This window comes from Erigeron canadensis, chromosome 3 (genome assembly GCF_010389155.1).
Source record: "Erigeron canadensis isolate Cc75 chromosome 3, C_canadensis_v1, whole genome shotgun sequence".
NCBI classification, from domain to species: Eukaryota; Viridiplantae; Streptophyta; class Magnoliopsida; order Asterales; family Asteraceae; genus Erigeron; species Erigeron canadensis.
This window is the reverse complement of record NC_057763.1, coordinates 37,076,277-37,100,847: the sequence shown is the minus strand read 5'-3', so window position 1 is coordinate 37,100,847 and position 24,571 is coordinate 37,076,277. Positions and strand designations below refer to the sequence as shown.

The 24,571-nt window shown below is 32.1% G+C and overlaps 3 protein-coding genes across 3 annotated transcripts; 1 reads left to right on the top strand and 2 right to left on the bottom strand.

Annotated features, from left to right (window-relative positions):
* Positions 1 to 11,456: 11,456 nt before the first annotated feature.
* Positions 11,457 to 13,640, top strand: LOC122591319 (inositol oxygenase 2). The gene is made up of 10 exons (XM_043763576.1): positions 11,457 to 11,578; positions 11,718 to 11,856; positions 11,978 to 12,059; positions 12,141 to 12,345; positions 12,453 to 12,565; positions 12,695 to 12,817; positions 12,917 to 12,986; positions 13,092 to 13,170; positions 13,253 to 13,334; positions 13,432 to 13,640. Exons 1-10 carry the CDS (start codon positions 11,548 to 11,550, stop codon positions 13,456 to 13,458), a joined length of 951 nt encoding a protein of 316 aa, XP_043619511.1. The 5' UTR covers positions 11,457 to 11,547; the 3' UTR covers positions 13,459 to 13,640.
* A 2,735-nt stretch (positions 13,641 to 16,375) lies between these two features.
* On the bottom strand, positions 16,376 to 18,184 carry LOC122593047 (AP-4 complex subunit sigma). Its single transcript, XM_043765389.1, has 4 exons — positions 17,914 to 18,184; positions 16,980 to 17,066; positions 16,779 to 16,847; positions 16,376 to 16,650 (listed from the first exon to the last, which is right to left on the bottom strand). The coding sequence occupies exons 1-4, from the start codon at positions 18,052 to 18,054 to the stop codon at positions 16,516 to 16,518; spliced, it is 432 nt and encodes a 143-aa protein (XP_043621324.1). The 5' UTR covers positions 18,055 to 18,184; the 3' UTR covers positions 16,376 to 16,515.
* Positions 18,185 to 19,382: 1,198 nt separating this feature from the next.
* Positions 19,383 to 24,571, bottom strand: LOC122591128 (ATP-dependent 6-phosphofructokinase 6-like). Its single transcript, XM_043763342.1, has 13 exons — positions 23,991 to 24,571; positions 23,139 to 23,185; positions 23,001 to 23,040; positions 22,765 to 22,827; positions 22,514 to 22,651; positions 22,260 to 22,418; positions 22,113 to 22,166; positions 21,953 to 22,021; positions 21,722 to 21,851; positions 20,736 to 20,992; positions 20,581 to 20,629; positions 19,980 to 20,134; positions 19,383 to 19,889 (listed from the first exon to the last, which is right to left on the bottom strand). Exons 1-13 carry the CDS (start codon positions 24,243 to 24,245, stop codon positions 19,692 to 19,694), a joined length of 1,614 nt encoding a protein of 537 aa, XP_043619277.1. The 5' UTR covers positions 24,246 to 24,571; the 3' UTR covers positions 19,383 to 19,691.

The window sequence follows — 24,571 nt, the reverse complement described above, 5'->3', positions numbered from 1 at the left end:
TGGATTTGATGGGCGGCGATCCAAGAGATGGTGGCGGTGAGCTACGGTACGGGCTCCGCCCTTGCTGCCGACGTCGGCACCATAGCTGGGTGGTCGGAGATGATGGTGGCTGGTGGTGGTTATCTCGCGAAGGAAAAAACCTAGAAATTTTAAACGCTAAAATGCTAAAAAAAAAGTTGTACTTACACATGTGTAAGTCTCGCCAGAGATGGTCGCCGGAGGATCATGGTGGTGGTCGGAGATGATCATGGTGGTGGTGGTGGTCGGAGATGGAAGGAAGAAGAAAGAAGAAGTGTGTAAGTTAAGTTACACATGTAGTTACACATGTACTACAAATAACTTTCCTCTATATATATATATATATATATGGGGATGGGAATATAAGGCTGTCGGGTATCTAAGCTTAGTTGTAGAACACTCACATATTGTTTTTTTAATCCACAAAAATCATGAGGCCCATGCATTTATTCATTAAAAAAGAAATAATAAAATATTAGTATGTGAGGGTTTCCACACCTAAGCTTAGATACCGGACAACCTTATATTCCCTTTTCCCTATGTATATGACAATTTTCGGTTGTGATGACGAGGTCATTGAGATGATATGAAGAAGCAGTAAGTTGGTCGAGAAGATCACCAAAGGAATTTATGAAAATGCTCACAACGTCAGGAAAAATATAAACCTCTTCAAATTATAGTCATTGTTGGCAACAGTCAGGCTATAATGGATCGGATTTTGATAAATAAAAATTATAAATTGCTGTAAATGTCATGCAAGATGGATCAAAGATACAAGAAAAATCAGTACAAAAGCAATTGATTAGACAATTGAAGAGGAAAATAGAAAAATAATTTATTTTGAAACTATACCAATTTAGTAAATATTTTTAAAACTATATTAATTTGATAAATAAATTTTTCTATTATACTAGTTTGGAAAAAAAATTCATTTCACTCGTTGACACCTCTCTTAACTTAAACTTGAATAAATAATACGTAAATGCCTAAATTACCTATTATCTTGACATCTTTAATATTTAACTGTGCATGGTTAAACAACAAAATTTGCACTAGCTATAATATTATACTAGTAATTCGAGTCCCGCATCCAGGACTTTAATTTTCGTTTTGAAATAGTTGTGTTGTTTTAGAGTACCTGTGTTAAATCTCAAACCGCCCAATTAAAAATCATTGTGTCATAGATAAATTTATTTTAAATATATGTATTTAGTTAATGACAAGATCACATCATCTAAGTGTTGTGAAGTGCCATTTATTGTGATTATATTTTGTTACTTATGATGTGTCGCTATATGTATGTTAGCTCAAAACTTTTACCATATGAAACATATATTTATTTAAGGAAATAACACAAACGAATCCAAAAGTTTATAGTATCGAATACATATATTTAATACGTATAAAGAAAAAAGTCGAATGAAAGTTTTTAATATATTCGTTGAAACCACAAAAAGGAAAGTTTGCAAAAACCAAATAAAGGTACATAACGTTATGGGATATAACCATAAAAAAGTTGCAATATAGTTCTTGGAAACTCAAATGAAAAAAAGTGTGAAAAAACCGTAAGTAACCCGTAATAGAAAGCCCTGATAGGATACGATGTGACAAAAATCCGAATAATGGTAATGGTAAGGGATATAGGCTTAAAAAATTAGTTGCAATATATTGTTTTAGAACCAAAAGGAAAAAGAGTGTACAAAAAACCTAACTCTTAATAAAAAGATCAAACAGGATGCAATTTCGTAAAATTTTACGGGATGTTATGTGGATGAATAGTAATTCGCCAAGTAGGCGAGTTACTATTCCTCTCTTCATTTCCTTTAATAGTATATCTATATTTATAATCTATAATCCCTTATAAAGCAAATTATCTTTTTCTCATCTTTTAACTTTCAACATGTGAAATACTTAAATTATTCTTCTCTTTTATTATCTAATTTAGATATCTCCACCTAATATACCTATAATATCCGTAATAAAACTAATCATTTTTACATTATCCCCATTAAATCAATTAATTTCAAATTATTAAACACATTGCTAGGTTACCAACATCAACTCCGCCCATCACATTACGTGAGTAACCTTCTCGTATAATATAATTACATGGTTCAAACCTATTAGTTTTTGCGTACGAAGTACAAATCATTATCTACATGCATGTGAATGAAATTATTAAGTAACATGATTTGATTATTACTTAAATAACGACATATTTCGTGACTAGTTTTGGAGCTACAATTCTTGTGTCGTTTAACTTATTAATCAGGAATTGCCATTGTCGTTTTCATTGCCGTAAATATCTTTATTAAATTATTTGAAGGTATTTATGATTCATTTATAAGCAACTTTTAAAACAAACAAACTAATAAACCTTCTTCGTATTGTGCAATGAATACAGTCACACGTATACAATTACTATTAGGTATAAGTTATTTTGTTATTTTTGTATTTAGGACATCAATATATATGACAACATCTATACTATTAGGAGCAATAATGTTAATCAATAATTATAGTCCTTTATAGAAAAACCCATACATTAACAGTAAAGTATTACTGTTAACGCATAAACAATCGTTAGTATTCCAAACTAATACGAAAAAGCGAGTGTTCATTAAGCTGTAGAGGGAAAACAATTGTTAAGATTCCAAACTAATAGTACGAAAAATCGAGTGTTCATTAAGCTGTAAATTATAAGGTACTTAATATTTCAATCAGGAGATTATTAAGTGGTTGATAATTACCTGAACACCAGTCTGGCTATGGAATTAGTAAGTACTAAATGGTATATGGGATCAGGGGTTCCATTCAATTACTTTTTTTTTTTTTTTTAATATTTCAATCATAACTTGTAATTAAGTCTAATTTCGAGAAAACTGTCGGATTTACAATAACACTACTTAAAGCAAGTGAATTCAGTTGTTTAAATAGCATGGTAGGGGAACTCGTGACTCGGGATTAGATCGGCGAAAGGGAGAGTCACGAGTTTTTAAAAACTCGGATCGGAATCGGGGAGAACCCGGATCAAGTTTTTATATATAAAATTCATAGTTTTTGAAATTATATGAAATAAATGTCAAACTTAAAACATAATTGTTTAGAAACTTTAATATAATACTTCAAAGTTCAAACTTTATTCATTAGAAACATAAACTTAAACCATTTTAAGACTTTTTTTTCCTTATAAAATAAATTTTTGAAAAGTTTTTTTTTACCAAAGTTGACCCGATTTTTGACTTGATCCGACCGAATTTTGACCGATTGAAGTGAGTTTGACCGAATTTTACAAGCGACCAAGTCGTTGACAAAGTTTTCACCCGATTCTTGCCAATTCAACCCGTTTAACTAACAATTTCGACCCCGAGTTCCCGGCCGAATCAGCCGAGTTTTACAACAATGGTAAATAATAATACAATAATCAATATGAAAAAATTAAGATTTCCATAACTATAGACGACATTTTAAAATTATGTGCAGAGAAAAATAGCAGAGGGTTGGTTAGAGAATTATTGTAAAAGTACTAACATAAATGATTGCAAATTATGGTTTATCCATCTAACCAACAAAATTTACTTTCCTTTTAACTTATATATAGTCGACCAAATTTACTTTCCTTTTAACTTATGTATAGTCGACATCGCAAATCATTCGTACGTTTGCATAAATATAACAAAGGTTTTTGGGCTAGGTCTTTCATGCTTCGATGAACGGTTATCTATCTCGAATCGCTTGAATAAAAGTTTGACTTATATACAAAGAAATTAGAAATGTATCTAAGGGTGATGCAAACAGTGAGAATAATCCCCCTTTTTATGGGGAAAAAAAAAAGTAATTAACTGTGAAATATGTCACTGGGCCAATGCAATTGGATTGACAAACAGACCCATTTGACCCATTCAAAGTGGACAGAATTGTAACAAGCTAGTATAATATTTTTATCAACTAATTAACCGCATATATGTGCATGTTATAAAGTCAATAGACATCGCAAACTGACCTATTTAACCCGTTTGCATTCAACCCACTTGATGTTTCCTAGGAATTTTCATACGGATTTTATAACTCATGACTTTTGAAGTCGATATCAAACAGAATTTATACGCGATCTAACTAATCAGGTGACACCAAGAGGCTACTGAGACGGGAGTGGTTCATAAAATGTGGTATACATATATTGTTCAAAACTGATTTAATGATGGTTTACAAAACCACTTATCCTTTCGACTAACTTTTACTTTCTATCATTTCATGTTGGTCCCAATATATGATATACTAGGGTCACAAAAAGATGTCATGTTACTATCTTTATTTACAAATTATCATCATCAATAATTAAAATATCCATTATGGATCATATTGACAAATTAAATAATACAAGAATAACACCACTCCACTTAGTTATTTTAACCAATGTCGACGTTAATTAACCTAATCCAAATACCTGCCCAAAGTGCCAAAGGTTTAATTATTTTTTTTTTTCCGAACATTAAGTTGGAACACGACATAAAAAAAAAATCACCGTATAATCACGTACACTAAACAACGAGATGTCATAGGCCGTTACAGGTAATCAAAGGGAAAAATCCGCTTGTCATCCATAACGATCGAACTCAAGATATTAGGTAAAACCGGAATACCTCTAACCAGATGGGCCGACCATCGACACCAAAGGTTTACTGATTTTAAATGTAGTTACTAATACATAATTAAGATTATTAAACTGTATACTGTTTTAGAAGGAAACCAATGCTTTAGGTTGACCTTTCTTCGAACTGAAAAGGAAAGGCAAGGTTACAATTGGGGAAAATAGACCAAACAATAAATTTGACATATATGGCAAAATTATTGTTGCTTAATAAGGTGTGAGATGCAGACCTCCATCAATAATGCCAATATATGCCATAATAAATGGTTGTTCGTTCCTAATTAAGGAGACATGTGTCCCACATCTCATTTTATGTGGCTGTTATGGATTTGTCATTTATATTTCGACCTCTCACAACTTTTGACTAACTTGTGGTGTGTATTAAATCTCGTTAATTAAAAAAGTAAATTTTATTTATTATTTAAATGACAAAAAGCCAAGTGATGACACGCGTTTCTGATAAAATTTCTTTTGCTCAGAAAACGAATCATACATACATGTATTCTTTTGGAACCATGAAACATCAGCTTTATACCCGGCCAGTATCGAATATTAGATTTACAACTTATTTAGGCTTAGATTAATATGTATTGTTCGAGGTTTGATAGTGACATACAAATTAATTTTTAATGTTCCTTGAGCGTTCGTTCCTTTTAATTTCGTTTCTGAAATGCAAAAATACGGAGTAATATATATTGTAAATTAACCATCATATATACACGTACATTCTCAGTTACCAAGACTTTAATATATAGGTTTCTTTTAGTAGTTACACATCACCTACGCCTGAAAATGATACATACAGAAATAGCTAGTATGATCATTGAGAAACAGAACAACCGATCGACTCGATAACCTCAATACAAATTAAATGATGTTACAAGTTACCTCAACGTAGCCATCAAAATGCTAACTTAAAATAACTATATACATGTGTATAATAAGCCCAAGAAAATCACCTAATTAAAGAACTAACGCGTGCCTGTGTTGTTAGCTAATAACGGAAAGAGTTTGCATGATTAATGATCAAATTAATTAACTATAAAACATGTAACTAATTATAAGATTGCAATTAATTATATATCTATATCTTGCAAATAGTCTAGCTTCAGTTTATATTGATATAATAAATCGATCAAAGAATAATGGGATCAACTTCAATGAGATCGAGGTCATCTATCATGTGGGCGCGCAGTTCTTCTTCGATAGATCATACAGTATGAAATTATATATATATATATATATATATATATATATATATATATATATATATATATGTTGAAGTCTCACTCTCATATTAACAATGAATATATGTATGTATGTATATGGACAATCAAAATTTAATTTTTCATTCTAGCAACCATAATTAATGATCACAATAGTGTAACCCATGAACGTTATCAATAGTACTAGCTAGCTAGTACGAGTAACATTTTTGTCGATTGAATGAGATTTGCCTTAATAATTTCCAAAAAGTCGATCAACATTCTTCATCCTAAAAGATTAAGGACCCACTGCACGCACTTATTTAATTAATTAATTAGCATGAAAAGAAAATAAAATTGGCCCTTCTATAGCTCCGTGCCCATCGGAACATTCCACAAACGTGCACTTATATGCCAGATCATATATATATCCTTCGAAGTCAAACATACCCCAACGTACGTTGATATCGGTCGATGCAGGCCGTGATCAAAATTACACCACTCTCTAATGAATAAATAAGCTTTCTCGATCGAGTTTAATTAATTTGATCGTGTGTAGTGCCTTCGACCAGAACTATCTACTTTCTAGCTAGTATAGATATACACCCGATATACACACGTATTGGCGTAACTAAATAGAAAGTGATCTGTACGTGCAAAGTTACGATAAGATAGCTGGCCGGATTATGAGGATTTTTGGAATTTTTTTTTATTTTAGTTGTTTACGTCGTCGAGGGAAATTAACCAATCAGTATGTAGTTAGCCCTTGTCGACCCTTCCTTTGTTTCCCCTGCCTCCGGGCACCTTAGAATAGATTTGATTGGAAGGTGTTTATTGTTTTAGTTAGTGTGGACTGTGGGTCGAGGTGATCCGTAGATTGAGTACGTAGTAGTCCACTCGAGCAAAAATGGTTCGGAAATCTAAAAAAAAGATACACTTTGTAAATATGTCGGTACATACTACTAATGATTTTATTTCAAAAATTCTTTTCTTAAATCGGCTTCTTTTCACATCTTTATGATTAAACTATAAGCATGTATAAGAAACTTTTATATTTCAATATAAGCTAACATATTTAAGGATTGAGATATTAATTAAGAAATTGACATATTTAACATTTTTATCTGCAACAATTAATTAAGAATTATTTTGAAGATGTTGCTATTCTTTGCATTATTTTAATCTAAATATTGAAAAGTCTTTTGAAGGATTGAGATATTAATTAAGAAATTGCGATAAAAATGGTGATTAAAGTAAGCAAAGTCGATCGATCTATATATTGATGTCACGTGTGGTAGGCATTATGGAAGAAAAGGATACCTGAATACGATGCTTATGATGTGACTAAAGCAATTGATGTTGATAACACAAACGATTGCCACCGTTAATCCTTTCTCATTAATTTTAAAGACTATATATACGAGCATATACGTATGCAGACACAATTATTATAAAGTTACAATAATTTAATGTATACATAAAATATACATGATATATGCTAGATATATCTACATTTGTTTATTATACATTAAGAAATTAATGTGTATATATATATATATATATATATATACTTTAATCCATTACAATCACTTGTTTTCATACATTATCCAAAATTATAAATTTAACTATTGATTTTTTAAATATATGCTACTTTCAACTATAACCGTTTCCAATTATTAAGACTTTTAATTATATATGTATTTCGACAACCATTTAGTACATTTAACTTTATAAACAAAAGTAGTTGTGAAGCAAAACAAATCATGACTATCACCATTCATCATCCACTACAAAGTGGTTAATTTCGCCGTATTATATGGGTGCGTAGTTATAAGTAGAAATATACTTGCACACACCTTTGACACCTACTTTTGCATATATATGGTTGTTATGTCTAATTACAAACATACAATTTCAATATTGTTTTTCGAAATAACAATACTAATAAGAATGGAACATAATTAGTATCAATAGGCATTTGTTATATACAAAAGTCTATACATGACCATGGTTGTATCATAAGACTGTTTGATGCATATATATAATTTTATGTATGATAAGAAAAAAACATTTTTGCATATAAAAAAATATTTTGTGTAGAGTCATTACCTACCAAAGGGGTAAAAGAGAATTTGATTATTGAGATTTGAGGCCTTGACTCTTGAGGGCATTTTAGTTATGCTCCTAAAGGGCAAATACCAGTGTGGGTAGATTAGTAAGCGCATATTTCTAGCCCGAAAAGCCCAGTACTCAAATATACAAAATGGGTTGGACTACTTTTAATGGGCTATAATATGTGACTATATCAGATAGACGCAGTTGACGGTTACTAGTATTAGATTAGATTAGGTTTTGTCCCATAAATAACATTATCAAAAATTCACAATTCACAAACTTCATCTTCAGTTGTCAAAACAGTTAATATATGACATTACTAACCATTGAGTTACGAGGATTTTCACTGACATTGACCTAGAGATTACAGTACCCATTAACTCGATCCGTCATGGCTAAAGGTACATCTTATATAAAAATAACAAATTTGAAATTTCTTTTATGGTATTGTATGTTAATATGATGTGTTTGAAGTTTCATGTTTTTGACAATATTACCTCTGTTCTAAAGCTAGAGTCCTTGATCTGATTCGTAAAGTCGACATCTAGCATGTCTGTATTACTGTATATGTAGTTGCCATAAAGAATCGAATCAACAGAATAATGTGTAGAACCTAAGTTTTAGAACTTGTTCCAAAATTGTTAACGGTACGATAAATAACGAGTCAATGACTAAAGATTGCATTTAGGTTTTGCGATAACAAAATCCAATCCAAACTATTTAGTAAGAGCAATTGTACAAAGGCAAAAGTATACTGCATTTAGTTTATATTCCCCTTACAACTCAACAGTGACATATGTTGAATTAACATTTAGCTGTATTATGAGGTATTTTTTCTCATTTTTTATTTATTTTATTTTGTAATGTCTCTAAACTTAGGAATTCTATTAGCCTACAGGGGTTTGAATGTCATTTTAAGAGTTGATTATTTGGGGTTTCCGAACAATTTAGGTTCACTTTTATTATCTTAAGCATTCGTGTAAATTACGAATAAGATATCTAATACTCCGTAATAAATAAAAAAAAGGATGATAATGGGTTATTCAACTATAATGTTCAATATTACATTACATGTTTTGTTATTTCATTCTATTCAATCAAACATAACCTAAAAGAATACAACGAACAAAGGGCATTTGGCCATTTGTGGTAAGATTTTTGATTTTTAAATGCCTTTCATTCTTATCAAATTTGTTTTGTTAATGATTTTAAAAATGTAAATTGGGTTTCGAACCTGTTAATTTAAGCATACACTAATTTCATATAGGGTTGATGGCCTGATGGGTAAAATACTTTTTTTTTTGGAATGGATATTAATATCATTGAACTTTCACGTAAATACAAATATAATCACCAATATGAGTTTACATACACCCAAACAATATATAGTATATATCTACAAAACAAAATTATTTCCAATTCTCCTAAGTTATAGCAACCTTCTGCGCCCTGTTTTTCACCCAAAGGAACCCTATAGATTGTGTATCTTCAAATGCTTTTTGAGAGGAGAACCCAACACCTTGAAACACATCTTCATTTCTTGTCTTCCATATGCTCCAAGGGGTAAAATACTTAGTTTGGTGTCGTGTACTATGTTATTCTTTATCGATATTAATTAATAAGATATATGACGTTATTATTTATATAGGGATTGATAAGACAAATTATCTTTTTTATTAGGATAGGATCAAAATCTTAGTGATTTACAATTTTATGAGTTGGGATATAGATTAAAATCGGGAAAAGCACATTGAAGCAAGGGAAGGTCCATCTTATCTTAATCTTAATATATACTATAAGACAGTTGAACTAATGATTAATTAACCAATTACATCGTTCGATTTCATCAAATACTTTTGATGATGTCATCATTTAGATAAACTACAAATTAAAAATTATAATAATCATTATCCAAATATATTATTATATTAATATTTATATTAATTTGTATAAAAAGTCTCACTGATTTATAGTTTTTTGTTTTCTATCAATAACTTACACTTTTTAGCCCTGAATACTTCATTTATATTTATTTTTAACTATCAACTTGACAGAAATTTTTTAAAATTTACAATCATTTAATTAAGTAAAAAAAATTTTAACATATGAAATATTTTCTACAAAAAATAATTTGAAAACCTAATGACTTATTAACAAATATTAGAAGAGTCCTAATTGTTATCAAAGAATATAAAAACAATCCTATCATATTATCATAGAACAAGTGATTGAAAATAAACATATGCGTGTTATGAACGCGCATCATGATTAAATACATATACTTAAATGTCAAATACAGAATCACAAATATGTTTATATTTTAATTCTTAATTATTTTTCCTAATAATATCACATTATGAGTATATCTGTTCCAAAATATTCTATAATGGAGAAATTATTATATATAGCATGTGCCTTGTTGAATGACTATGATAAAAAATTCCATCAATATGTCTAGGCTAATAATGACAATGACAATGAGGAACCTATGATTATTGTACTACAACTTGCAAAATATAACACTTAAAACCGTGTTTTTTTTAAATTGTAAGCTTTTATGACTTAAATGTATGAAGATCTAATATTGTTAATATCGTAAATCCCGTGTCCAGTGTTGGACACGGGTCTAAAATCGAGTTGAAAACTAAATATAATGCAAATTTATGCGTTAACTTTAATCTTTATCCACCGACATTTTATACACTATTGAAACGATATTCACGCGTATATTCATGTGGAACCTGTATTTATCAGTTCTTTTAGAATGAAAAAAAAAAAATACATAACTCAAATATAAAATATATCAAAAGCATCAATTTAATATATTTTTTCCAAGTTGCACATCACCAATTTGCAGCAATTGTGGTATACAATATTTTGAGATATGAAAACAAACTTTTGAGTTTTAACAGTTTTGTTAATGTCATGCAAGTGGGATGACACAATATTTTGTTGGTATAATAGATGGATAGGTATAGGTATAGATATTCACAAATAATAACATGTTTTAAATAACATTTTCCAAAGGGCCGAAATTTGTGACTCAAAGATATGTTATAATCTATGACGTGTCAAAATATAGACGCTAGATGAAAAAATATCTACAAGAAAACAGCTAAGAAAATTAATTATAAGTCAAAATATCATCAGCTTATGACTCAGTACCCCGTAGATTCACTCTCATCTCTGAATTTAGCTGTTATCACACGTAGGATTTGAGTCACTTTTCTCACTCTATCTTCCACGCGCGTGTACCCCACTTTCTGTTAATATTCAGTTCATATATTGCACGCTCTAGACGTGAGAGTGGGTAAAGTATGGATAAATGTAATTGGCGCGTTTTAATAGAGATGGAAACAGATAGGTATAAATGTTAGTAGAATTTCAGTTGAGGACTCTAATTTTTTACAAATAGCAAACAAGGACCTCTTTCTCGACACTATAAAGAAGCCACCATCTTTTCATAAACCCAATATATATTCATATCAACAAAACCAAACCAATTGTGTCATATTTGATTTTGTGGATATATACTTAGTATTCTCTTGATTTGTCAATATGACTGTTTGCATTGAGCAATCTCTACCCGGTAAGTTAATTCATGATCCATGTATTGTTTTTTACAGTAATATACACATTACATTATTTTTTGGTACACATATGATATATATATGTAGTAGCATGTTATTACAAATTATTATTGAATTGGTTGGTTGTGTGATGTATAGATTCACAAGTGGTGGAAAACAAGAACCATTATTGTGATAGCAATGAATTGGTATTGGATGGAGGGTTTGTGGTGCCTAACAATGTGGCTAGCGGTGGTTTTGATGCCCCCGAAATTAATGCTTTTGGTCACACTTTCAGGTTTCATAATTTACACTACTTGTTGAATTGAATTACAGTAGTTTTTTTTGGAGAATTAATAGATGAATGGAAATTCACAATAATAAGGTCGGTCTTGTGATGTGTTTTAATTTGTAAACAGAGACTATGATGTCGAGTGCGAACGACATAAGCAAGTTGAGGACTTTTACAGGATGAACCACATAAACCAAACATATGACTTTGTAAGCATTAATCGATATCTATTATAAAGTTTGTGGATATTAATTAATTGTGGATGATGGGAATAATGTATGTATGTGTAGGTGAAAAGGATGAGGGAAGAGTACAAGAAATTGGATAAGTTGGAGATGAGCATTTGGGAATGTTGCGAGTTATTGAACGAGGTTGTGGACGATAGCGATCCCGATTTGGATGAGCCACAAATCGAGCATTTGTTGCAGACAGCCGAAGCCATTAGGAAAGACTATCCAAACGAAGATTGGCTTCACTTGACTGCCCTCATTCATGGTACACATTTGCATGCCAATTTATTAACCTAGATGTGGGCTTGTTATACATTGTCAATTGATTAAGTTTATATGATAATTAATTCCTTTTTGATGATTATATTGCAGACCTTGGAAAAGTTCTGCTCCTTCCACAATTTGGAGAACTTCCACAATGGGCTGTTGTGGGTGACACACACCCTCTTGGTTGTGCGTTTGACGAATCCATTGTTCACCACAAGGTAATTAATTAAACCCATATCAATATCATATGATCTAGTGACCAAGATGTATAGAATTTTAAGATATCCTTAATTTCGTTTTAGTATTTCACAAAATATAAATTAACTTTTACTTTATGTTGCTTGCAGTATTTCAAGGAAAACCCGGATACTAACAATCCTGTTTATCAGACTAAGAACGGAATCTATTCAGAAGGATGTGGACTAGAGAATGTTATGATCTCTTGGGGCCATGATGACTACATGTACTTGGTATATTATCTTGTTCCATTTATTATTTGAACTTAATACAATACTAATTATATGGATAAGGAGTTCAAACTAAAAGCTCAATAATGTATACATTTGCAGGTGGCTAAGGAAAATGGAACTACTCTGCCTCAAGCGGGCCTATTCATTATTCGTTACCATTCTTTCTATCGTAAGCTACTAAAACTTTATAATTGCTAAGTATTATTTTCTCAAAAAAACAAATGGAATAGGTACCGATCGGATATTAAATCTTATTCTGATGGATTGTTGACAGCATTGCATCGTGCTGGAGCGTATAAGCATTTGATGAACCAAGAGGATGCTGAGAACTTGAAATGGCTTCATGTATTCAAGTAAGCCCGCCTCCAAACTCGTTCACAATTAACGGTATCAAATCATTTTATAGTTCTAAAGATTAATTTTGTTTGCTTGCAGCAAGTATGACCTTTACAGTAAAAGCAAAGTACGTGTCGACGTAGAAAAGGTCAAGCCTTACTATCTATCCCTAATTGAAAAGGTGAGCCACTATCCCATCGATTATTCCTAAAAAGAATCTCGTATAAATCTTGTTGAATGTCCTCTGATTTCGGATATCTTCTGTTTCTTTTTTCCAGTATTTCCCTGAAAGGCTCAGATGGTGAAGTTTGAATTAAATATACTAAAGGAAATCTATCCAGATTGTTTGGCAATAGTAGGAAACTGTAAATCTTTCAAGATGTATTATCTTCGAGCTGAGTGTATGTATTGCCTTGATTCATGTTCAAAGTCTGTATGTCCCAATGTTTGTGTCCTTGACTAAATACAATTCATGATGTTCAGTTTATCGATCCGTATATATCCCAATCGTTGAGAAAATATATATAAACAGATAATAAAGAAACATCAGTAAAACAAACCAGTAAAGATTGATTCACATAATGGATGTACATATAGAAGTGAAATACAATGCTAGATTACTAATATTCATTTGCGGCACAAATTGATCACTCAACTGAGAATGTAATGAACTTCAAATTATTCATTGAAGATTCATGATAAACTTATCTTTTAGGCAGAGTAAGGCTGGCAAATCGTGTCTTAACAGGTTCGGTGCGCATAAAATTCTCAGCTTTAAAACATGAAAATGACTCATTTAACACTTGTCTTTGATGATTTGAGTTTGACAGTTATTCGTTTTATGTATCAAAAAAGTTAAATGTTGAACTTTAAAATATTAAAAACAATTATTTTTAAAAATAGAAAAAGTTGCATAATACATTTTTTGCTTAACAAGTACTTTAACAGGTCTTAACAGGTACCCAATTGCCAGCCTTTGAGTTTGTTACCCGCTTTCTTTACTGTAGCTTATTTGGCGTTGGAACAATACTATCTTTCATGCCTGCCGAGCCGGCAGATATGAAGCCGACCTAAGGGGATTTTGACGTGTTTCCACATCTTCAAAACATCTCTCTCTTATGGATTTCATTTAGATAGATCATCTTTAGTTAGATAAGCACAGATGGGGTATTCAGTGTTGGATCCACGTTGGAGAAAGAAGCGTAGTTTGAATTCAAAAATTATGTTGGTTTCTTATGTGGGTAGTATCTTGTGGATTCTGATTAATATCCTGTTTGGACTTTGGAGATGCACTCATTTTTTGCTCCTTTCCAAACTTTGGACTGGAGCCATTTATAATTCAAATGATTGTTCGGCTTTTGCAGAAAAGAAAAATTATATCAACAATATACTTTGAACAAATGGTTATGGTTTTCAATGGTTGGTACTTGGTAAGCATGAATAATACAACATTTGATCACTATTTCATTAATACTATTTACTTATTGGTTGAATATGTTTCACATTAAAATTTTGGCATAACATGAATACTAAGACATTTTTTTCTTAATTAACATTTACGTATAGGTGAAATCCGAAATAAACAATATATGTAGATTGTCAACCTTGACCCAGGGTGTCTTTTTGACGTTCACCCCATAAGAAATAGCTTGAGGCGACTATTTTAGCACAGTGTGAGATGCTCGATATAGGGTTTGAATCCAATACCTTTTTATATCTTAAAAGTCTCCACGGTGGACTCATATGTACTACGGATGTAGGTACTACTTAAGCTTTGCTGGATCGGTTTGAAATAAACAATATATTACAAGATAAGAGAAGTGTACCTATCTATCTATCACAAGTTTTTTGATTAATTCATCATAATGTATGTACGAAATGGAGGATAGGCAAGGATACGACTTCCCATCCAAAATATCACACACAACAAACATAACACACCACCCTTCCATTTTTCTTGTTTAATCTATAATATAGCTAAAAGAGGGGGTTAGGGTACACTTGGCACCCCTAATCCACCTCCTTGAGTCTAATCCTCCCTCTTTATTAATCCTCTAATTTTTTAAAATTTTAATCTAAATTAATTATACTTTTTGATTTTCCATCACCAATTTACACTTTAACCCCAATCTAAAACAATTAATTTACACTTTTTAGTTTCCCATCACCAATTTACACTTTAACCCAATTTAAAATAATGAACTTACACTTTTTGATTTTCCATCACCAATTTACACTTTAACCTAATTTATATTTAATTATACTTTTATATATATAGTTTACATTTTTAGAATATAAGAAACTGTAAATTTTTTATTTAACTAAAGTTGAAAAAAAAGGGTAAACTGAAATCAATATTTATATGGAGTTAATTTTCGTATGTTTCTTCGTTGGGCGGATAATTTTTGGAGTATTTTGACCGATGGAGTGGCTATTCAGCTAGCAAATTTTCAAGTTGATTTCGGTATATCTATTTAATATATTTGAAATCCAATTTTTTAGCTTTGATTAATATATTTTGAGACTACCCGTCCATTGGACGGGCCTGACCACTAGTTAACTAACATGTTAAACAACAGACCATGATAAATAAAAAGGTCAAAAGGGACTGTCGATTGATTACTTATTACGAGTCAGAAATGAATACAGCAAATGCCCCATACATCAAAATTTAGTGTGTAAAAAGCGTAAAATAATCTCGTCCTATCGTCCATGGAATTTATTAATGTTGAAATATCCTCTAATTTTGTAAAAGCATATAAATGCTTATTCATGTAACCTGAAACTTTTCTATCCAAACCAAAGTCGATCCCTTTATATCTTGCTTGGGTTACCTGCACCGTTTAACTATATTGGTATTTACCCGAACTTTTCTGGAAACAAACTTAACACAACCGTATAACCCAGAACTTGTTTGGATCCAGCAGTATCAGTTTTTCAACATCCTAAAATTGTTTGACCTATAGACACCCCTGCACACGCACAAATAAACACAAGTTTAATGTATACACTAGCCTGATAGTCCCCAATTCAGCTTAGAAGTTGAAATCATAGTAATAAGTTACTAATAATGCAAAACTGCTTTCAAAGGCTTCAGAATTAACCCACAATCACATGGAGTGAGCTGTAACAAACTTCCCACACTAAATTTTGAATAATCATCAACGAAACAAAAACTAATACAGGATTTCAAAATCATTATTCACAGGAGATGTATCCAACTTTAAAGTAATGAACTAACCCAGTAACCTTTGATTCAGCAATAAAATAACACACTCTTTATAGTTATACGAACGGAATAGCTGGTCATTACAACAAAGATTACATTTTAAATTCAAAAAACCAAAAAAACCTTAAACTTGCTATGATGCTTTGTCCAAGAGTTGTATGGGTGCCAGTATGTTAGTCTTGCTTGTCTCGACAATACATCCATTCATCACCATCTCTTCTAGCATAAAATGAGCTTTCTCCAAATGAAACATTATGTCCAACTCACACTTCATATTACAAATATAGCAACCATTAGAATATGCAATTAAGTTACTTTAGCTTCGTAGTATCAATAGTACGAAAAGAACTTAATATTCCATGAAAGCAGTTTTGTGTAGAAGCAACAAAGACTTACCACATTGCCAAAATGGCGATCCATAGTTTCAACTAAGAGATGTATGAATTCCAATATCGCCAGCTCATTCTGTCAAGAATAATAAATGTTTTTCTTGATTCAATACAGAAACTTTGTTGCAAATCAAGAAACACAATTTACATATGGTTTAGGCACGGTCAATTTTTTTATATTTCTTAATGTAGTGCAGCAGAATCTTACTTCTTCATTGTCGACTCCAACTAGAAAGAACAATGAGGCATAACGTCTATACACAATCTTGTAGTTCCGATGTTCTACGAATGAACACTGTTGTAAAGCAAGTAAAAAAGAAATGTCACCAACACATCCTCAAACAGATAACGAAAACTAAATACTACAACTTAACCCAAAAGATAACAGGAGGTTCAGAGGTGAGGCAATATAAACGGACATGGAGCTAAGATAACACATCAATCAAGCCGGGCCTTTTGCAAGACATGGTAATTTAAAACCTGCAGGCCATAGTCCAGCTACAGTAAATAAGTAAGTAGTTTGTGTGTCCATCTTACCAGTTTGGCAAAAAACTGATTATAATTTATAGCTTTAACTCTCAAGTAATTAAGAGGCGCCAGCGATGTAAAACCAAAAAACCTATATACCCGTATACTAATATTGGATAAAACATTAAAACTGCAAAAACTTTATCTTGGCTATTTAAGCAACTTTATTGCTGTGAAATTGTTTTATTAATGGATATTATATTAATCTCAAGCTTGGTTATGGATTCCTGCTTATGAAACGAGCATCGTCAAAGACACAGTCAGTACAATGATTAAACTCCACATTGTATTCCTGAAAACATGGGTAAAGTAAAAGAGGTTCAATATAGTGCTAAAATGACAAGTTATTTCGTGGGCGATCAGAGTGACCACACCGTGTGCCCTTACGTAAAATAAACCATAGATTTGGATGATCCAAACCCGTAAAATGGGGTAACCAGCCTATAGGACAAAAGGATAATCTAAGGTGAGCAGGGTGGCTGTGATTGTTTAGTGTCAACAGTTGGAATTAGACAATAATGATTCCCTAAAATCAATTCCACTAATTATGCATATGTAAACATACAAGTGAATTACATAAACATAGATCCAATTCAGAAGGAAGAAGAGGAGACCTGTTGTTCGTTACGAGCGAGGCACTTGCGAACGATTTCACCTTCAAGGGCACGACGCTCTTCAAGGGTAAGGTATTCGTAATATTGGGCCAGACGGGTTTGCCCTTGTTTGTTCACCATCAATATGAACCTGATCCCCATTCTCTCTCAGATTCTCAGATCAGACCAATTCCGTGTTTGATTTTATCTATCTCTTTTTATTATTATGTGACCTTCAGATCTTCGATCACTTTCTTATCGGTTTTTCCAAATTAGATAACTAGCAGCTATTTTTTAATTGACTTTGTTGAGTTATTTCCACATTTTTTCAATTAAATTATTAAAATAATTGAATTAATAAGTAGTAATTTGTATAAATAATGTTTATATGAATTATTATGGATTATTAAATAGTTAATTCAATAATTTTTAAATTTTTTTTAATGGCTTAAATATTACTTAAATTTTACACAAACAGGATCCTTTAAAAACAATTAAATAACAAAAAAAAAATTTCTAATTGGTATTGCAGGATAAATAGTGTTTTTCTTGTCCTATAAAATGTAGAAAAATTCACTAATTAATTAATTATCTTGAAATATCATTTTAATTTTTCATTCTGATTAGTGATTTTTTTTTAGGAAAATACCCTTATGGCTTCACTTAACGTAAATAAAAATATTATACGTTTCCATATCAAAAGTTCACCCCTAATTTTTATGGTAAGTATACAACTATTTAAAGCAAGACTCAGGTTTCGTTTTTATATATCATAACACTAACATTTTTTAAACACATATTCTTGATACTTAGCTAACAAAAGATGCGCAACTTTATTGAATTGACTTATTCACGTTTGATGTGGTATAATTGTATAAATACCTTCAGACTTACTAACTTTAATTAAAAAGTCAAACTCTAGACATGGTAAAAAAAAAAACTATAAATACCTCCTCACAGATTACAAACAAACTTTTTTTCCCCAATGGATCTGTGTTTCATTGACAAAATTAACGATACATGACTCATTGGCAAAATTAGAGCTTTTATTGCAGGGAAAACATTAACCGTCCATATTAAGGCAATTTGCCATTTCTTATATGTAACTTTATGGACAGTATACGATGATAAGTTATTTAGTTTCAAGTTAAAGTTTCAGTCGTATCTATTCCTATTGACTTGGAACTATTAGTATTACTTATTTAACTATTTGTTTTTTTAGTAATACTAAAGATAAATAAAATAAAAGTTAACAATATACTCTGAACGGGGCTTAGTAATCTCACGTTATGACATAACATGTTGTCCGCATCATCACAAGTTCACAACTCACCCTGGCGGGAACGGATATAATTGCCATTGTTGTATGTAATCCACGTTTTTAAACAAAATGATGATGTTGTGTTCACCGTCATACTGTTAATACAATATCATTTACAGTTTATTCTTTGATTCATGTTTAAATGATAATTATAACTCAAATCGAGTCATTTACCTGTAACGAGTCCAAGCTAATAAAAGATACATTAATAAAGTGATACATACATACAACTACCATATCATTTCATTAACCCGTTAGAGTAGTCTGTTTTCTTATTTAAACACAAGTCTCCCCAAACGATCAAAAGAAAAACGCATCTCCTCATCCAGAGACCATCAAAATCTGTAAAGGACATCCCTCTTATGCCGACCTTATCCATATAGGTATATATATATATATATACTTGAGTGATTCAAGACTTGCTTATTCAATTCTTGCAACTGGAAATAAAACAGATGCACATTTGCGTGACAACTAATCAGCAAACGATTGTTTCCTTGGTGACCACACCATTATCTGCCACCTGGTCATCTAACAACTGAGTTGGTGGCGCTTCATCCATGATCGACTCAATGATATCTTTTGTGTTCAAAAAACTAGGCTGGTTCGTTGAAGATAACATTCTTGCCCACATCCTGTCAGTTATCACAACCCTATTTTGCTTCTCTGTTATTCTCTGCAGAAGAAAAAAAAGGTAACTTCACAGTGAACTCATGTTTGTTTTTCAAGAATGAAATGTCTTTCTGGACGTGTGATTTCAGCTTACATAAAATGGCAGGTAACATTCTCTACCATGCACAGGGCCAACGGTGAACCCAGTGTATCCAGCCATGGCTCCATGAACAGCACTTTGAGCGAGAAGTGTGCTGTAAACATTATCTGATGCATTGCTTGGAACAGCTCTAATCATGTATGTAGGATCTGGCAAACACATGAACATAGCATCTGTCAATTGAATATCATTTGTTGATGTAGGGTATGTTTGGACGTTGGTTTTGAAAGTGATTATGTCAGAACCAGATACAGTTTTGAACTTATAATACTGTGGACTGTAGAAACTAACATTTGACTATGCTTTACATGAAGTTCTAGTATTTTAAAGCTTGACAGCTAAGGAGTTAACAGATAGAAGACCAAAAAAAACATTTTTGCAAGAGAAAAAAAGGCCCTTTTTTGAAATGAGATTATGTCTCTAAAAATAGGTTATTTTAGTTCATCATTGCAGTCTGAATGAAACTGAAATCAAATAATTAGAAGCAGAATATCAGTATCCAAACATTATAAAGGTCGCAATAATTTGATATTCGGTTCCAAAATGCAAATCCAGACACTGCGCTACAAGAACAAGAAAATGCCCCTTTCATTACCTATGTATTTAAGGTTGATCTCCAAATCTGTTTGTTTTTTGAAATGATTCTGCAGATAAGAATTAGAGAATTTGCTTAGACACAGATTGACTATTAAGATCAAACATTTTAATTGGTGTATGAGTGTATCTATGTTTGTCACTGATGTTTCTTACCTTGATTTTTTGAGATAACCACAAGCCAATATCATTCAAAAGCTTATTTCCTGAGGCATCCTTATCATTTAAGCTCTCTGCAACAAGATCCTGGCCCGCACCTTCTGCTACAACAAGTACCATATGCCCGTTTTCTTTTATTCTTCTTTCTATATACTCAAAAAGACCACCTGGTCCTTCCAGATAGAAAGGTGACTCGGGAATCAAACAACAATCAACATCTCGGCTTGCAAGAGTTGCATACATTGCAATAAACCCTGCACAAGGATTTAAGTTAAAAACTATGCGGGAATGGCTTAAAGTTAAGGAAGGACCAATAAGAATCATCTTTATTGTGCGTTTTAGTGTCCTAATATAAAGAGTGTAAACCAACCAGTAAGAATTTGTGGCTCACCAATCCATCAATAGATGGAGTGGTACCCGTTACCAATGCAGTTTAGGCCCACATGTGAAGATGAGAGACGCGGGTTCAATCGTTAGGGATGCCCAAATCATATGGGTATTAAGTGAAGGTATTTTACCGGCATCATAACCCTTATGGGGTGGGACGATGGAGATCCAATGTGGTTCCGGAGGCAGGGTGCCCTCCTTTACCCATTTTTTGTGGCTCATTTCTATATCCTCGAGAAATACAATTAGCTATATCAGGGTCAATTTCTTGTCTATCTCAGCCGGTCGAAATGGTAAAGTAATTCATTCAGCATGACAGATCCAGGTTAAACGTGTTAAACTCATACTCACCCTGTAGTCTATTTTTTAATGCATACAATCTCCTAAATATACTCCAAGATTTAGAATATTATTGTAATGTAATGATATAGTCATTGTAATCATAAGTTCATAACTAATTCATTAATTAATTATTAAGATTTCTAAGAAATGGACAAAAAGGTGTTTTTGTGGTTCAACCAACCTGACCTGCCCCATCCATCTTGCCACCTCTACATAAAAAAGATGGAACTAACAGCATGTCGTAAAGAGCTTACCACTATTTCGTCCCATTAACTTAACGAGACCAATACAATTCTCATTACTCTCAGACTCAACATGTGCTGCATTAATAGCGCGCTGAGCCTCCTCAACAGCAGTATCAAATCCAAAAGATTTATCAATAATCTGTAAAACAAGATAAAGTGACAAGTTTAGATAACTGACTTACAGTTAATCGTAATAGTACCGCAGGGGACTAAAACCATCATAGATCATAAATCAATTACCGGAATGTCATTATCAATAGTTTTTGGAATCCCAACAACTGAAACTTTAAGACCCCGCCTTCTTACTTCCTGGCAAAACCCAAAAACGATCCAATGTTTACATGTGTCTTAACTGAAGAACTATTAGTGCATCAATCTTGATGATTATACTAGAACAAACCTCATAGATAGCAGATGCCCCCTTTTGTGTTCCATCTCCTCCTATTATATATACCTAATATAAACAAATGCATCAACGTCATACAGATATCACAAAAATTAGCACAAAATTCAAGTGGTGAACTTACTCTATTGACCAGAATCTAACCTGATTGATTCCCCGATCTTCAATACTATTGACTATCTTCTTATTATCGTAGCCACCTCGTGACGTCCCTATTATGGTGCCACCCCGTTTATGAATACCGTTAACCACTTTAGGTGTCAACGGAATTGTATTTCGAGAGTAGAAACCCCTGTATCCTCCCTGTACATTTATTAACATAACATATAAGATCATGCCTGCCTACGAATATTTTATTAAGAGACAAAGTGACCACTGAAAATGAAGCATTGACTTACTTCAATCCCTTCTATTCTTGTAACACCATACATGTCGTGTAAACTAGCAACTATTTCTCTAATCACGGTGTTGAGACCGGGACATAGGCCCCCACATGTGACAATACAAGCATGAACGTCATCCGACTTAAAGTACACCTAAAGGAACAGGTGCATCGCATCATGTAATATGTAAGATATAGATCAGAGCTTATGTTTAACTTATTGATGCATTCCCAGAAATTGTGTTTGGTTATGCGAATGGTTTTTACCTTTTGACGGGGTCCAGCACGTCGAAAATGTGTGCCTCTAGGACTATTGGCATGAACAACAATCTAAAAAAGTAGGAAACCAGGGATGACATAAGATCAGAATACAGAATTTTAGGATTAAAGTGAAACCAACCTATTTTTAAAAAAAACATATCATAAAAGAATGACGGGAACGTATTGTAACATTCTAAAATTATATGCAGACCATTAAAATACTCAAATAGCAAAACTCTAACCTTTTGAGCAATAGTATCATCCATATCAACAAAGTACTGCCTGAGAAAACACAAATAATAGTATGTAAGAATCAATTCTATACCAACTTAACCAACTACAACAACGAGCGGAACTCTTTTAAGAGTCGATCCACTTACTTAACGACCGCATATGCAGGATTATCCTGCAGTGGATTCGGATATGTCTGCAACCAAACCATAAACATAAATATCAATAATAAGATACATCAAGACACACACAGACAAATACATCTAACCAGTTCTATTAAGCATAACACACGAAAATTCGGATTATTAATATTATTATTTTTTGAACGTTTATTTTTTGGTCAGAGTCTGTTCACCCCATATGTGGTCTCTACACCCACTGGGCAGGATGCCATCACGGTAGTTCACAAGGAAAACCCCTATATAGATCGCCAAACGACACGACATCTACGGCATTGAATGCCATTTGGGGTAAACCCTGCGCCCCCTTGGATTCGAAGCCCTGGTTGCCCAAGGAACAAACCTTCATTGGAGGTCTAGGATGCCACTGGTCTATCAACCCATTGGCAATTCGGATTATTAAAATGCAAAAAAAGGTCAAGGTATGCTAACTCCATAACACATTTAATTTTGTTGCATGCATACAGATATTCTTTAGTATAAATTTAAATTTTATCTAGAAATACTATATTTAGTATTTATGTTTTATTTATATTAATTTATTGCATTTTTCAACTAGTACAATTATGATGAATAATCAATTCTTAAGTTAGTCATCAACTTCAACTTTTCAACCTCATTTCCCCAATCCCTAAAAATCATCATCACATGATCAAACAATAAATTAATGAGTAGTAATAATTCTATTATTAAAAAGTAAAAACAAAATGCAACAGGATACCTCAAACTAAACAGCCTAAACCAATTAACAGAATAAAAAACCAAAAACATAAAATCAAAAAATGTTTGTGTGTGTTTTAAGATAAATTAAGTACAACATACAGGAAGATGAGGGATGTAATCAGTCAAATGAGGAACATCTTCAAGCACATAACCATGATCGCCGGTTACAACTTTCGGTTGAGATTGATTCTCGCCGGAGACAGCAACCTTAGCCGCCGGTGGACCCATCCGAGGTGTTTTTGTTACCTTAACTTTGGATTTTGTTTTCCGGCTGCAATTATTATTATTATTATCACTACTGCTGTTGTTGCTTAACTTGTAAGAAGATGAACTAGTGTTACTTATAGAATGCATATATATATATGATCCAATAGTTATATAATACAACTTATGATTTAGCTACAAAAACTATACAACAGATATATACATACAACATCGTGTATGTATAGTAGTATATATGATGGTTGATTGGGAACACCGAATTAGACTGAAATTGTATTTTGACACCAAATGTTTTGGACTTTTGACTTTGAATTTAAATTGAATTAGTTGATGAAGATTGCATGATGTAAAGAAACATGTGGTTTGGTTGGTGTGTGTTTTTCTAGATGGAAATTTATGTAAAATGAAGTTAAATAGAAATGAAATGATTTTTGTTTAACGGTTTATGGAAATTCTTG